The sequence below is a fragment of the Neovison vison genome, chromosome 11 (genome assembly GCF_020171115.1).
Source record: "Neovison vison isolate M4711 chromosome 11, ASM_NN_V1, whole genome shotgun sequence".
NCBI classification, from domain to species: Eukaryota; Metazoa; Chordata; class Mammalia; order Carnivora; family Mustelidae; genus Neogale; species Neogale vison.
This window is the reverse complement of record NC_058101.1, coordinates 106,313,709-106,331,604: the sequence shown is the minus strand read 5'-3', so window position 1 is coordinate 106,331,604 and position 17,896 is coordinate 106,313,709. Positions and strand designations below refer to the sequence as shown.

Here is a 17,896-nt window from a genome sequence, read left to right as displayed (position 1 = left end):
AACATATGATTATAAACATATGATCTATTTAAATTTCCTTCTTGCTGTATTTTTATCTTCAGTGTACCTGGCCTACACATTTTTTTTTAAAGATTTTATTTATTTATTTGACAGAGAGAAATCACAAGTAGATGGAGAGGCAGGCAGAGAGAGAGAGAGGGAAGCAGGCTCCCTGCTGAGCAGAGAGCCCGATGCGGGACTCGATCCCAGGACCCTGAGATCATGACCTGAGCCGAAGGCAGTGGCTTAACCCACTGAGCCACCCAGGCGCCCTGGCCTACACATTTTTAGCTAGTGCAGCTCTGATTCACAAAAGGATAACATAAGGGTCACCTGATTCATTCTGCATTATATTTGGCAAAAGAAAATATCTCATCAAACTATGATTGAAAATGGCAACCCACTGTGTAAAAGCCCATCTTTCTGTGGTTTGTGTTTATTTCTCCTTAAAAGTGAAAAAGAAAAGAAAGCATTGAGCTAATGGTCAGGTCTGAAAAAGAACAAGTTAGTTTAAGGGTGAAGAAACCTAGTCCATAAGAGATAATACCTAATGTCTGGATTATCGTGTGTTAAGTCTTTGATAAACTGGAAGTGCATAGCTGGACAGCCATTATTTAGCCAAATTAAAATAATTAAAATAAACAAGCACAAACCCAACACCTCTTTTAGCAAATGACCTGTCTGTGGGCTCTGAGCTGTTGGAAATGTTGGTAGTGATTACAGAGGTTGTCAAACAGAAGTGGGTATTGGGTTCCAGAGATAAATCAGTGCTGAAAGGCTAAATGCTTTGGCCTGTCTTTGAAATACTAACTTAAGATTCAGGAAATAAGAAAGCAAACATGGATATAAAATTCGCTGTGGTAATGGGGGCCAGGGAAACCACAATTTAAAATTAAAATTAATTTTAAAATTTAAATTAAATTTAAACAATTTAAAATTAATTTTAATCTGCTTGTCACAAAACTTAAACAAATGTAACTATAATGTGTGGAATTTTACTTTTACTATTCCTTTTACTACACCTATCAAAAGACAGATGAAGGGGGGCCTGGGTGGCTCAGTGGGTTAAAGCCTCTGCCTTCTGCTCGGGTCATGATTCCAGAGTCCTGGGATTGAGCCTCGCGTTGGGCTCTCTGCTTGGCAGGGAGCCCGCATCCCCCTCATCCCCCCCCCAACCCCGCCTGACTCTCCGCCTACTTGGGATCACTGTCTGTCAAATAAATAAATAAAGTCCTTAAAAAAAAAACAGATGAAGACAACCTGGTAAAAATGTTTCTCCTCCGAAAAGGGCAACACTTTCTAAAAAAGTCAATTGCCGATAATTAGACAATAAAATACAGACTCTTCTATCATCAGGAATATTCAGAGTCATCTTTTTAATGACTTTAAAGGCATAGTAGCCATCTTTCATCCTAAACTGTATCTCAGGATTTTAATTGATTACCAGATTTTGTTGGATTAACTCCACACTTTTCTCTTATTCACATTCTCTAGAAAGTACATTGATCAAAGATAGAAGATATGAATTACAAATTCATTTTTACCACCAACATAAATTTTTAAACCTTCATTGTCGTTTGTAGAGCAGAACTTTGATCTGTAGTCAGACATGATTTCTTGATTGAGTAAAAGGTTTCTTTTCTTAATATCTATTATTTTCACTAGACTCTTTTAATTTCATCTATACATGGGACAGACTGTTTTGACAGACAATGTCATCTTATAGTGTAAGGGGCACTGGACTTGACTACATATACCCCAAAGCCCTGGGTTATCTGGGATTTGAATCTCTGCTTTAAATACCAAAAACCGTGTACCAGCTACCATCTCTACATTTATCTTCTGCTGGATACACAACCCTGTGTGGCAGGATGGATAGGAGAATGGCAATATATGTGAAACAGCTTTGAAAATCATTAATTGCTTGATAAATGCAGAGAACTGTTATGACGACCTTTCTAAATCATGGGATCTTCATCTCCCTATTATTTGGCAGCAAGATGAAGGGGAGTGCCCATAGCCACATATCACATATATCTCAGAAAAGAATTGTGGATAAAACCCTGATTAAGAGAAACTCACTGCATCTGGTGATCATGAACAAATCATTAAATACTCCTCTGCCTCTGTTATCCCATTTGTGGTGTGAGTACAGTAACAGGTAATTGTGTATATTGCTTGAAGTAGGTTTAGAAGGAATAAGAGCCACACATTCTTTAGTTCTGTGCTACCAAAGACATACAGCCCATTAAGTTATCAAATGATATTACTGTGAAACCCATATGTTCTTACTTGTAACATTTTCATCTTACATTTTCTTTCCTGAAAAATTGGGCCAAAGCAAGATTCTCTGATTATAACATATGTCCATTCATCCCATTTTTTTTTTTATTTCTCAGAACACAAAAAACATTTATGAGAGACTTTTCCCTGTACTTATACCAAGTCAAATGTAAAAATGTAGCTGTCTCCTGCTTCTCAAAAAATGGCTAGCTGATTTGCAAGCCGGGGTCGCAGAGGAAAATGAACAGGGATGTGTGGAGTCCACTGAATGTCCCCTGTTTTCTCTAGCCTCTGACCCCATTGCCTCCATTAGCTCTCCTCCACTGGCAACAGTACAGCTGTGATAGGGTTTCACGATGTCTTGCTGTGCTTTCAAATGTCATTACTGCTGTTTTGCCCATCTCTTTTTTGGGGACTGAGAGTGCGCCTTCCATTTCTTTCTAACTCAGATAATACCCAAGACAATACCCCTCTCAGCCTGTGTTCTATGGACGGAATCGATGAACAGCTGGCTCCCAGCCACCTGACCCCAGGGCTGGAAGTACAGGGGAGACAGGAAGCACCAAGCAACTAGGGTTCACCTGCACCCCAGAGACACACATCTGTTGTCCCTACCCTCTGGTCAAGCTGGACGACCCATTGTCCTGAACACAGCCCATTGTTTCCCGAACACAGCCCGAACTTTTCCATGTCCACATTTGATTATTTTGCTCTGACTGCCCAGGATGCCCAGTTCCCACCTCTATCCCTACTTTTAAATACTTTCTCATCTTTTGAAGATGTGTCAGATGCCAGCCATCACCCTGAGACCAGAGTGCTTCTTGCAAATTTTTGTCAGCTCTCTCTTCTGTGAATCTCCACAACTCTTGACTCATAGTACCCTTAGGTGACTTCACACATTCTTCTTGGTATATGCTCATTTACTTTTTTCCCTTATTGTATGGGCCCTCTAGTAAGACTCATTAGCTGTGTAAGATTGGACAAGTTATTTGAGCCCACTGTGCCTAATTTTTTCACTCATTATATGAAGATTACAATAACAAAATTGTTTTGAGGATTAAATAACTTAATGTGAGTACAAAACTTAGACCTATGTCTGGCACACAGTAATATGATGTAAGTTATTAGTTTTAGCAATAACAATAACATTGTTACATGCATCATGTATATTATAAACATGTATATAGATGTCAGTGTTTTTTTCAGAGAAATTTATGCTTCCTTATAGTCCCATTTCCTAATATATTTTTCTCTATTTATCGGGTTACAAATAAATGTTTTTAAATAAGTAAATAATTACTTATATACTTAACTTATTTATTTATTTCTTTAATATTTATTTAATTACTGATTCTTTTGTGATTTTTTCGAGATTGAACTTTTCCTTTTTTTTAAATGTTCTATTATTTTTCCAATGTTCCAAATTTCATTGTTTATGCACCACACCCAGTGCTCCATGCACTTCGTGCCCTCCTTAATGCCCACCACCAGGTTCACCCATCCCCCACCCCCTGCCTCCAAAACTCTCAGTTTGTTTCTCAGAGTCCACAATCTCAGACTGAACTTTTTCCTAAAGATATTGCTTAATTTGATGAGCAAATCAACTTTTTAGTAAGATGCATTGTAATGGTTAGCACTCTGGACTCTGTAAAACTTCAAAATGCCCTCAAACATAGGGCATAATATTTAATTTTTTATTCATTCACTTAACTCAACTGTTAATAAATGCAAATGTCAGGTAAAGTAATTCAGTCCTTATCTTACTGTTTTAGTTTCATGATCCATAACAATGTGAAGTGGCTCAAATATCTAGACAGAATGTTAATTATGTAATGCTAGAAAGCTAGATGACCTAGTGATTCTGTCATCATATTTCTGTGTTATGACATTGTTGGTTTCTATAGAATTTCACCCCAAACAGTTGCAGAGATACTTTCAGACAAAATGAAGAACATTAAAAATCTAGCGGCATGTGAATTTCTTTTTAAGTTTTTATATATTGTATTTTTTAAAAGAACTTTTAGACCTACAATAAAATTGAAAGGAAGCTATAGAGATTTCCCAAATACTTCTTGCCCCTACACATGTATAGCCTCTCACACCATCAATATCACTCACCAGAATGGTACTTTTTTTTTTTTTTTTTTTTTAACCAAGGATGAACCTACACTGACGCATCATAATCACCCAAAGTCTGTAGTATACCTTCGAGTTCACTCCTGGTGCTGTACATTCTATGGGTTTAGACAAAAGTATAATGACATATATCCAACATTATAATAGCATACAGAATATTTTACCGCCCTAAAAATATTCTGTACTCTGCCTATTCATCTCTCCCCCCACCCCACCCTTGAGAACCACTGATCTTTTTACTGTCTCCATAGTTTTGCCTTTTCTGGAAAGTCAGATAGTCAGAATTGTATAGTATGTAGCCTTTTCAGATTAGCTTTTATCACTTAGTAATATGCATTTATGATTCTTCCATGTTTTTCATAGCTTGATTACTTATGGGTTTTTTGGCTTTTGGTTTTTGGTTTTTGGTTTTTGTTTTTAGCACTTCATAGTACTCTGTTATCTGGAGGTACCACAATTTATTTATCCATTCATGTACTACAGAACATCTTGGTTGCTTGTAAGTTTTTGTAATTATGAATAAAGCTACTATAAACATCCATGCACAGGTTTTTATGTATACCTAGGTTTTCAACTCCTTTGGGTAAATACCAAGAAGTGAGATTGCTTTGCCATATGTTAACAGTATATGCTTAATTTTGTAAAAAACTGCCAACTTGTCTTCCAAAGTAGCTATACTGTTTCACTTTCACACAACAGAGGGTGAGAGTTCGTGACACTCCACATTCTCACCAGCATTTGGTGTTGTCAGTGTTCGGAGTTTTGGCCGTAGGTATAGAGTGATATCTTATTTTTTAATTTGCATTTCCCTTGATGACCTATGATTAGCAGTATCTTTTTTTATATTTATTTGCCGACGATTTGTATATATTCTTTGATGAACTCTCAAGGTCTTGGTTCACTTGTCATTTGTTTTCTGACTGTTGAGTTTTAAGAGTTCTTTGTGTATTTTGGCTAACAATCCATTATCAAATGTATCTTTTGAAAATACATTCCCTCAGTTTGTGGCTTATCTTCTAGTTTTCTTGATGCTGTCTTCTACAGAGCAGAAGTCTTTGATTTTAATGAAGTCCAGCTTAGTAATTCTTTCTTTCATGGATTGTTTTTGTTCTCATATCTAAAAAGGCATCATCATACCCAAGGTCACCTGGGCTTTTCCTATGCTATCTTCTAGGAGTCTTAGTTTTGCATCTTACACCTAGGTGTCTGATTCATTTTGTGAAGAGTTTGAGGTCTGTGTCTAGATTCATTGTTTGCATGTGGATGTCCATTTGTTCCAGAACTGTTTGTTGAAGAGACTATCTTTGCCCCACTTTATTGCCTTTGTTGCTTTGTCAAAGATGAATTCATTGTACTTAAAGAGAAACTTCTTTTTAATTTAAAGAGTCTACTTTAAAATACATAAATCCTATTGTGAAGCCATTTTTCAGTCAACTGCCATGGCTGGCCATTTGAAAATAACTAGCTGTCTACATTTAAAACCAGAAAAGTCCCTCTCAAAAGATATGCAAAGATAAAATCAAAGGTGAAATGCATTGGGCAAATTTATTTAAACGTCATATACGGTTACATACTCATGGAGTTACTTCCAGATGAAAATGCATATTAGACACACCTTGATTTCCATTATAGTAGTCCCAGTTTCTTTTAGGCTGTGAATGTGAAGATTAAGAATTATTTTAACAAGTAAGATCTACTAAATAAATCACGCAAAGTTTAAAAATGCTAAGCTAAAAATGCTAATCCCAACAAACAGGTTTGCAGTTCTCGGTGACAGAATGAAGTGGGATGAGGCTCATTGTACAGTAACGGTAGACTATGAACAACAGCACCCTGAGTGTTTTGGTGACTCCTCCCCCACAAGATTAAATGCATTTCATTACAAGTTAAAAGCTTTCAGATTTCTGGGCTAAAGAAAATGGGGATTTTCTTCCAAAGCGAACTTATTGGTTTTATTGATTCTCCTCTATTTTGGTTTTACATGTGGGTGGATGGGAAGTATATTTCTTTAATATATAACAATGCTGTTTCCTCTATCATAGAAGTTTTTCATTTTATTTTACCCTACCTGCACTGAAAATTTAGTTTCAACAGGTTCTATTATCAATTTATCAAATTTATTCTACTACCATTTTTGTTGTTTAAGGTACATAAAAATGCATTTTTTTTGTAATTTTTCTTAAATAAATTCATATTTACCTAAGATCTAAACGTGTACATCCTGCCAATGTACTTAGAAAGTTAAGTAGAATGGTAAAGGTCTGGAGTGCCTGGGTGGTTTAGTTGGTGAAGCATCTGCCTTCAGCTCAGGTCATGATCTCAGGGTCCTGGGATTAAGCCCCATATCAGGCTCCCTGCTCAGCGGGGAGTCTGCTTCTCCCTTTTCCTCTGCCTAATCCCACTTGCCAACTCACGCTCTCCCTCACTGTCTCTCTCTCTCTCTCTCAAATAAATAAATAAAATCTTAAAAAAAAAAAAAAACAGAATTGTAAAGCCCTTCTGATAACTAATTTGAATGGAATCTCATCAATTGAGATAGGGTGAAAATGGCGGCTTTTAGTAAGGAGAATTATTCATTGAGGGTACATGTGCATCTCCTAGGTTTTTCTGGTTATGAGAAAATTGAGAAAATTTCTCATAATTTCTGAACTTACTGCTTTGCTATTGAATGATTTTGATAGTGCTACTAGTTAAACTCCGCAGTTTAAATATAAAATTATAAAATGAGAGGAAATACATAGAGTACTACAATGTGTTTCAGTATAGAAAATATTGAATCCACATATATAGAATATGTGTCTTTTGTATACTTTTATTTGTAGTGACTTTTTTCCATGGGAATAGCTTCTTCTGAATTGTTACCTGCCTTCAAATTGAAGTTGGAGGATAGAAATTTTAGTTACTCTCCCACCATGTCTTCATTAATTGATAATTCACCTTTTCTGTTTATCTTTCATGTTTAAAATGCTCTAATCAATAAGAATCAACTCTTCTAATTCTTTATTTGGAAGTGAGGGATTATTCCAGCCATATAAACACCTACTGGGAATAGAATTGCAACAATATAAGTTTAAGAATCGTTTGGTTTAATTTGTCAAAAACACTTTTTTTTTTTTACAGTAATAATATAAACTTAAAGGATCTTTTGTTTCATTTGTCAAGTAATGCATGTTCTCTAACAACTGAAGAGTATACTCTTTGGTGGAGACTGTTGTCTCTAAGTGGTATTTTATGTTTGTTTCTGGCTTGAATTTCAGAAAATATTCACTCCTCCGGTTTTAGCTAAATGAAATGTCCAACAGCTGTGAAGATGACAATTCCAGCCTTTTATTATTCAGCTTAGTTTTTTCCATTGGTTCTCTTTGACCCTCAGATTATCGAAGGCTTAGAAAAAAAGACGAAAAAGTCATAATCAACATAAATGTAAACCTGGCCACCTCTTTACTAACTCCAGTCTGCCAACTTGGAAACAGGGAACTCATCCATTATTTAGTGTCTGTTTCGTTTTCCTCCAAATGAAAGCATGTTTTTTTAATTTGATTTTATTGGAGCATTCAAAACAGCATAATGATTTATACTTTTGACCTAATGGTATTTTGTGTTTCCTCAACAGACCTTTACCTTTTTTTTAACTTATGATTCTGAAATTAAAACTTATTTCAAGAGTTTAGAATTGTGAATAGCAAAGCTTTATGCAGCTGTCATGTATGTGCCTTTGTTCTTCTTATAGGAATAGAAAAACAGAGTTAAGGTAATGAATGCAGCAGCAATCACAGGTTCATGGTTTATTAAAATCAAATTCGTTAGTCTCTTCTTAACTACTCATCTGTGTACTTTGAGTCTCATCCGTGACCAATTTACTGTTCCCTACTCTTGGCGAACCTCGTAAGATATGCCCTTCTGAGTTAACACCTGTGTTCCCTTACATCATTTCATCCTGGAAGAAGGCAATCTAAGTTTAATATTAGCCTGAATAAGTCCTTGTTGCAATGGCAACATTGTAAAACCAAATATAAACCATTTGGGGATTAAACACTGTAGAATAACTTGAGAAACCCGTTTCCTCAACAATCCTGCCGACATCCAGCTCTTAGGATGCTCTGTATATCAGAGTCCGTGGAAATGGTGCTCCAGGAGAAAATCCATGTACACCCCACACAAGCGTTACCCAAGAGCCCTGCTTAATTTCCATTAACTTAATTGGTCCAATATTGATCACCATCACATCTGGGTTTTTTTGTTTTTTTTTTTAAAGATTTTATTTATTTATTTGACAGAGAGATCACAGTAGGCAGAGAGGCAGGCAGAGAGAGGGGAAGGGAAGCAGGCCCCCTGCTGAGCAGAGAGCCCGATGCGGGACTCGATCCCAGGACCCTGAGATCATGACCCGAGCCGAAGGCAGCGGCTTAACCCACTGAGCCACCCAGGCGCCCCATCACATCTGTTTTACAACTCCTCACAGTTCAAAGTAAACATTTTTTATTGTAAGCTATAAAAATATCCCTACCACTTGGAGGTCTTTGTTTTTATTCTCTATATTCCAACTTGAATAGAATTGATCTTTACTCAATCTTATAACTGAATATAAATTTTTACACAAACATAGCTTAGTAATATGAAAACAATAGGGCAACATAAAAAGTCATTCTGGCATAAAATAATGTTCTTCATGAAGATAATAGAGATAACAGTTTAGTGCTTTCTATGTGGCAAGCTCTGTGCTAAGTACTTGATATTTTCTTATTTAACATTCACAATAAGCCTCTGACATTAGGTATATATATATATAGTCATTTTTACTTTCAGAGTGGTCAAGAGTGAGAAATTGTTGAAGCTCATGTGGGTAAGAAATAGAAGATGAGATTTGAATCTAGATTTTTCTGACAATACTTCTGGACTCAAACTTTTAAATAACTTACATGTGTTTATAGATGGGATGTTTAATATCAATACCAATCATCATCATTACTGTCATCTACAAATATTTATAATATTCGACAATTGGGATATAATAAGCAAATGTTGACTCGACTCTACTCTGCATCGAAATTCACATGTTCTCCCAAAAATTCACCTGACGTTTTGATTGGGTAGCTTTGCTCTTTGCCCTCTGCATATGGCCTGCTCAACCTAGCTTTTGCTTGCACCAATTCTCCTTGCCAAGAACACCACGTTCTTTCTTCTTCTACCAGTTCATCTATTGTTTATTCATCTATTAACTCAGCAATCATGCACTGGTTCCTGGGAATAGAGTCAAGATTTAGCTCTCAAGTTTTAACCATTTTTCAAATTCCAGCTCTAATTATTCTTACCTAGGATAATTTCACTTTTCTTATCTTCTATTGCAGTCTTTACTTAAACCAAACACTTAAGGGACTATAATTATTTTATGCATTTCACTTTTATTTTCCTAGCTAAGTATGTGCATCCTGGGAATATATTATATATAACATATTTTATATGTTATATATATATATATATATAACATTTTATATGTTATATATAACATAAAAAATAATATATATATTATATATAACATATTTTGCATAGCCCCTAGAAATTAGTGTTTCTCCTAGTGTTATAATATTACACATATAGCAAACATTCGATAAATATTTATTGACTGATTGACCAAGGCTGGTAAGAATTATCATCCTCAAAAATGCTGGATGGCATATATAGATACCTACTAAGAATTTCCCTGAGTTTTGCACATTTTCTGAATTTGCCTGTACCAGAAACTCTTTCCTCTTCAAGATGCTTTAGTTGCATTCTGAATTACCATTCTGAAATCAGATCAAGTTCCTTAAGAATGATTCTCTTCGCTTTGACCTTTAATCTGTGTGATTATATCCTCTTTCTATCTCTGACATTTTTCTCTCTATGTTTTCTCTTTTACCAAACCCCTTCTTGCTGCTGTCTCCATTCCATTTAACATCATTTCTAAATGATGGACAAAACTATCTGGCTTTTGTTTTCAGTGTATTGTTCAAAAGCATCTAATACCCAATCAATCCATGTAATTTCATGGCAACATTTAAAAATTTTTTTTTCATTTCTAGGAAAGAAATATAGTAGGATTTGATTAAATGTAATTTATAGTTCATTGTCCAATTGTTTGTATCTAAGCACTCTTTTGGTGTCTTTATAACTTAATTGGGATTTTGTACTTATTCTTCAATTCAGTGCTATCAGTCTGTTTCGTAGTTAAGTGTCTTGTTGACTTAAAAGTTTATTTGAGGGGCACCTGGGTGGCTCAGTTGGTTAAGCAGCTGCTGTTGGCTCAGGTCGTGATCCCAGAGTCCTGGGATCAAGCCCTGTGTTGGGGTGGGGGTGGGGGGGTCCCTGCTCAGCAGGGAGTCTGCTTCTCCCTTTGCCCCTCACCCCACTTTTGTGCTCTTTCTCCCTCTCTCAAATAAATAAAAGAAATATTTTTTAAAAAAGTTTATTTGACAGCCATACAATTAACTGATTTCTGTTTTTCCAAACTGGTAAACTTCTTAACTTCATTAAGAAATGGGAAAAATCACCATTTGATAGCCATATACCCATTCTAAATGTATTTTTCAAGTGTTACATGAAACAACAAAGGATATCTAAGATGCTGATATTATATCTTGACATTAGATTCTGACCTCCAGTTTCATAGAAAAGACGTTTTTAATCGGTGTTCTCATCTCTAAATGACAAAAGTTCTCTAGAGCATTATAGCATTGTGCTGAACAGAAATCTGCATAACCATATTTGACCATTTCCCTCTAGCCTTTGGCATCAAAACTGTAAAAAATCTTGTTTATCTCCTCTCCTTGATATTTATTAAGTATTCCTTCTTCATTAAGTATCTTCTTTCCGGGGCGCCTGGGTGGCTCAGCTGATAAAGCTTCTGCCTTCTACTCAGGTCATGATCCCAGTGTCCTAGGATCCGGCCCCATGTCAGGCTCCCTGATTAGCAGGGGGGTTTGCTTCTCCCTCTGTATCTGTTCATGTACTTTCTCTCTTGCTCGCTCTCTCTCTTAAATAAATAAATAAAATCTTATAAATAAATATTTTTCTTTCAATAGTCCTCAATATCCTTCACCTTGACTATTGAAATAGCCTCCTCTCCCTCTCACCCACTATTATCAGAATTATTTTTCTAAAATATAGGCAGGAACATGCTACTTCCCACTTCTTGGGAAATAATAACAAACTCAAGAACCTTTAAAAGTTTATAAAATAAAATCATAATACATCACCACATCTTGACATTCAAATATATCCTTCCATGCAACCTAACCAAACCAACTAGGAACCACTTACCAGGTCTTCCTATTGGTTCAGTCATTCAGTCATCAGCCAAGAACTTGCTTCCTCCCTTTTTTCTTTTTTGCAGATTAAAACCACACTCACTCTCTAAGACTCAGCTTGAATACCACCTACCCTGAACTGTCCTCTGTTCTATCCACCTAATGGAAATGATTATAGGTTTCTCTCTATCTTATAGCCTCTCTCAAGTATATGTATATTTTAAAAGTTTTTTTCATTTTGCCTTATCTATATTCCTTCTGTTCTCCACAGATGTAAAATACTTGAGGTTTGGGATCATGAAATTTTCCCATGTATACATATCCCACTCTGTCTACTACCATGTTTTGTGCATGTGTGCTTTAGATGTTATTACCATCTTCACAGCCCTTGCCTGCAATAAAACACTTTCACTGACATTTCTAATTCATTTTATGAAAAATTTTAAGCGCAGTTGCCCTATTCATATCATGGTTCTTAAAATTCCATACATGTTGCCTTCCATTCTTCACTTCCATTTTAATATTCTTCAGTCCAGTATGAAATTCATACAAGTCTGTTATAATTCCCCTCACCAGGGTAACCAGTGACCCTGATTGAAAAATACTGTGAACTGTTTTCAGAGCTTTTCTTTTTCATTCCCAGTGAATGATTTAATGGGATTTACTTGAAACCCTCTGTCTTAGTCAATTCAGGTTGCCATAAGAAAAATTCCATAAACTGATGCTTATAAATAACACTTATTTTTCACCATTCTGAGAATGGTAATTCCCAAAATATGGTCCCAGCAGATTCAGTGTCTGGTGATGGCACTGTTCCTAGATAGGCACTGTTCATAGATAGCCATCTTTTCACTGTATCCTCATACTGCAGAGGGGTAAGGGATCTCTGAGGGTTACTTTTATAATGTTAATTAATCTAATCAGCATTAGAGTAATTAATTAGCATAATTTATCTAAATAGCATAATCACTAATCCTTTTCAGGAGGGCCCTTTCTAATGACCTAATCACCTCCCAAGGGCCCCAGCTGCTAATACCATTACCTTGAGAGTTAGAATTTCAACATATGAATTTTGGTGTAGACACATTCAATTTAAGCATTCTCTTTCCTGATTTTTCTGATATCTTTCCCTCCAGGCTTTCTCCTTTGCTTTTGACTGTTTATTCTAATATCCTTTGCTGCATACTAGAATACAAAAATCAGAATAGTTTGAAGCAAATGTTATATCCAGGAATCATCATGATATAGATATAAATTTAAATGGAGTGAATGAGATCACCTAGAGAAAATTCGTTCTGTGACAAGAGAAGGACAAGTATAGGACCTAAGAAAAGCCAACTTGTAAAGAGGGTTGGGCAGTACAGACTATAGACCACATATAAAAACAACTTTTGCTTGGAAAAAATATCTAAATCCTACATTTTTCTTGTGACACATTGTTTTAGTATTATATCAGTGTGTGAACAAGAGAATGAACCAGTTATCCACAGGTTCCTTTCAGATTTGGGGATTCCATAATTTTAAATGAAAATAACTATTTTTTTTACATTTACAGCTACAATCCTAACGAAAGAACGAATTTAAATTCTGTCATTCCCACTTTTGTGAGAGAGATGGCTGAAATCAAACCAAGTATATGGTCCAGGAAAGGTGCAGGTACCTCATGAAGGCACAACTGCGGTGGGTTTGGAACAAACAGGGTGAGAGTGTGATTACAAGGTCACGTGCCAAGGTGAAGTTCATAGCTTATTGTTAGAGCTGCACCATGGACAGACATCAAGACCAAAAGCCTGTCTGAAAAAATGGAACATACATACTCAGGTTATTCTAACAAAACTTTAGTCCACAGTAAGGAAAATGTCCACTTTCCCCCTCCTCACAGTTCATCTCTTATTCTTCTTTATTCTTTTCCCAATCTTAGAAGGACTTCCTATTTAATTTTTACACTGAAGATTTCAATTCCTATTATCTAAAGAGAACTTCATTAAAAATCATATGACTCTGCTTTTATACCATATTCCTAGAGGCCTACGGAGAAAATAATTCTCTTAAAAGATGTAATGAGAGCTAAAATAATATAGTCCTTCTATGCACCTTTGAAAAAAATATTTAAGGCTCTGATATTATTATTCATGGCTTTAATAAAACATTGTTCATTATTCCTCACATTTAGGAACTATAATCTTTATTACTTCCATTGGAATATGACCTTAGATTCTGCAGCCTAGTATATTTATTTAGGGTAAAATATAAGATCCAGAGCCTGTTTGCTACTCTTTAAACATGTATGTGTCTTCTTATTCTCATTCCACAGACTGCCATGTGCTTTACAGCTGGCAAAATCATTTATAATCAACACTATGGAAAGTTGGGCAAGAGTTAAACTAATTATAATATCTTCAGAATCTCATAACAAGATTTGGAAACCAACTGCCATGTGAAGATTGTTTTTATCCACTCCCTCAAAATCAGAAAATGATGATCAATTTGTACAGCACTAGATGCCAAAGCCATGTGGAGCTTTATAAATCTCAGTCAACAAGAAGTTCTCTTTTTAGTTTATCTTTGATAATGAATGATTTTAATTTCATTAAACATTGTGTGCTGCAAAGAGTATCTGTGGGCTGGAATATTAAATTGAGTATATTCAGGGGATAGATTTTATTATTTAAGCTGGATTTTTCATTTAGAGAAGTGGGACTCAAGGCAAGTATCAAGATAACTTTTTAATACAATCTCCTCACAAAAAAAGCAAATTAATAAAATTTTGCCCTGATTATTTGATTATTTCTTAATTCCCTGTTTCACTTCTAAGAACTGGATTTGTGTATTGAACTAAAATATTATATTCTAATCATCTTATTATTTTGTCTTCTCTCCCTATAAAAAGATGATAGTTGTGGGAATGGAAATACTATATCTCTTATTTTTAACTTATTTTTCCCAATTGCTAACAGATTAGTTAGCACATATTAGGCCTGCATAAATATTTAACAACTGAATGAAGTTAGACTCTAGCCTTAGAAAAAGCAACTTATTAGAAAATTACCCTTTTTTCATTCTTAACTCTACTATCTTATAAATTATCTAAGCATTTTTATTAACAAAGCCACAATGCCACACTTCCAATCAGATAGAAAGTTTATATTTCAGGTCTTTTTCTATCAGTAGAACTTCTAGAGGCACACAGTTGAGAAAAAAAAAAGGTTAAATAATTATTGATTATTGAAGATTCTCCCATCAATTTGATGTGATCACTCTGCTTATTAAGTGCATATCTATATTTTGTAGGATGAAGGAAAACCTAACATGTGCCAGTTACATTTATTAAGCACTCACTGTGTGGTGGAGATGATAAGTGTTTCAGTTACATTATTCTTATTTAACCCTCTCAGCAAACTGATGGCATACATATTACTATTCACATTTGACAGGATAGAATATTAAGATTTAGAGTTAAGTATCTTGCTTGATATCATGCAGCTAATCACTAATAGAGATAATAGAGCTGTGATTTGATTGACTGCACCATCCATGCTCTTGCCCACTGCCTCACACAGCCAAGTGCTAAAGTCATTCTATGTCAGGGTACCACCACACTTGCTGTCTTTGAAGCCATCATTGATTTCATTCAACAATTATTAATACGTCATGAATCCAACATATTTTTGAAGCCAAATCTGATTTTAAGTGTAAGGAACTCAAGTAAGAAACCTTTGCTTTTTAGTTTGAATATTTCTAAAAATCCTCTCACTCCTGAGAAAACAATTAGTCTCTGCATTGCCTGATATAAAAAATGTCAGTTTTACATAATATTTATGAGCCAACTCAAATCTGTCAAACTCAGCTACTTTTTAAATTTGGAAATCTTCTTCCTTCAATACCTTTTTGGGCTTGCTTTTTGTTTATTAATACAAATGTCATATAGCTTAAGTTAGGACACAAAAATGAGTGCATTAGATTGTAACCTCAGTGCATACACATACACCCACACCCTTGCCCATAGTCTCTTTATTAATTCACACTGATTTTGAGCTCATAATGTCTAGGCTTATGAATAGTAGATAGGAAATTTTCACATAATTTCTGAAATCTTTGAAAACTATCCCTGTTATCCAATCTGTAAAAACTTCCTTGATATGATTGTAAGAGTGTTATGGATTTTTTTAATGTATTCTTGATCTATCCTATGAAGTAAAGAGGTCAGCCTAATTGGAAACAAAGAATGGCTACATTAAACAATGCATTTAATACCAAAGCATGCAAATATCAATCAACATGTCAATCTCCCTTGTAAAATTGCAATTTTTCATATTAGCATTTGATTGAGTCCACCAAGGGAAAATATGACTTAAATATATAATGAGCTTCTGAATCAAGCTCATTACAAAAAATACTAAAAATATTTTTATTTTTAAGATTCTACTGGAAATCAAAGACCGTGATGTTTAGTTAAAAAGAAAGGAAGGAAGGAGGGAAAGAAGGAAGTTAGTTAGTTCCACTGGGGTCCCACTGGCCAAAGTGAGTGACCAACCAAATTGATGAGGTCAAATACTTTGCATACCAAAGCTATTATAAATTTAATAATGCTTCAATATGAATGCTTCTAATTTTTAAAGGGACAGTCCCAATGCAGAGCAAATGGACTAATCATTTCAGCTTTAATAAAAACAAAAGAATAAATCATTTGAAGAATCACTTGCAGTTCATGGTAACAAAATGTGACCTATATTAATGCAACCAACCTCCACCTCGTTCTCTAGATGCTTTGGCACAGAGTCGTCCCTGGTATTACTTACCTTACTCTATCAGCACAAGTATGTTCCCCTACTGTAGTCCCCATGTCTCCTTCAGAGATCATAAACAAAGACTAGCAATTCAGAGATAACAGATTTCTTTTTTTTCCTCAGTAATTCTTCCTTCTTAATGGAACTGGCTTCAGAAAAACAAACATAAATACCCTTACTCTGTTTCTTTTTTCTTTTTAAAGACAGAAAATAAACCGTTTTACAATTCCACTGTCTTTCATTGTATTATAATACTTGATGTAATTAAGAATGTCTTTTGAACTGATAAAAGATACAGAAATGTTAAAATGAAAGAAAGCTTTTGTTTTATTTTGTTTTTAAATTTTATTTATTTATTTGAAAAAGAGAGCATGAACAGGGCAGAGGGAGAAACAGACTCCCCACTGAGCAGGGAGCCAGATGCCAGACTCCATCCCAGGTATCATGACCTAACCTCAAGGCAGACACTTAACCAACGGAGCCCCCAGGTACCCCTGAAAGCTCATTGTTTTTAAGAGAAATAGTCATGTTCAATTTTATTTAAGACTTACTTATTGCACCTAAATTTCATGACTATTGTTTTGAATCTTAAAGTAGTTGCTAATAGTTTCATTTTTAAGTTAATTTGTTGTCTATTCTAAATGTTTTATGGCCACAGTTATACTTTTAATACTTTTTGTCACTGAACTCTTGTAGATGGCAGAAATACAATAGCTAAGATACGTAGTACAATCAAGGTATTTAAATAAAAACTAAAACCATAATTTCCACAGGTATTAACTTTCCTTTTGGTGTCTATAGATGCAGATATATTAAGATTAATGGATATTATTAAAAATTACGTTCATGGGCGCCTGGGTGGCTCAGTGGGTTAAGCCGCTGCCTTCGGCTCAGGTCATGATCTCAGGGTCCTGGGATCGAGTCCCGCATCGGGCTCTCTGCTCGGGAGGGAGCCTGCCTCCCTCTCTCTCTCTCTCTCTGCCTGCCTCTCCGTCTACTTGTGATCTCTCTCTCTGTCAAATAAATAAATAAAATCTTTTAAATTAAAAAAAAATTACGTTCATTTTTTTCAGATCCCGAAAGTCAGCAGAAATGATGAGCAAGAAAATGACTATGAAGATGATATTACCTCATTACTTATACCTTCTCCTAGTAAGTGTTCCTGGATGTTAGAAATATATGTATATATGTAGCATCTGTATTAAGGTACATGTAACTGGTAAAATAAGACTGAAGAGAGCATAGGAGAGCATGGAAAAGCATTAAATTTACTGAATGACTTTTAATTTATAATACGGTAGAGATGTTGCTACATTATCTTGCTAATTTACATACTTCTATTGAGTTCATGTTAAATAATTAAAAACCAGTCTTTCCTACCCAGAGAGAATACACAAGTCAAGC

General features: G+C 35.1%; 1 protein-coding gene across 2 annotated transcripts in view; it reads left to right on the top strand.

Annotated features, from left to right (window-relative positions):
- The window catches only part of BANK1 (B cell scaffold protein with ankyrin repeats 1), a 268,683-nt gene that overhangs the window by 201,042 nt on the left and 49,745 nt on the right, over window positions 1-17,896 (top strand). For both annotated transcript variants that reach the window (XM_044224400.1, XM_044224399.1), the window contains exon 8: window positions 17,566-17,644. In XM_044224400.1, the coding sequence (XP_044080335.1) occupies window positions 17,566-17,644 (79 nt within the window). The remainder of the gene's footprint in view (window positions 1-17,565; window positions 17,645-17,896) is intronic.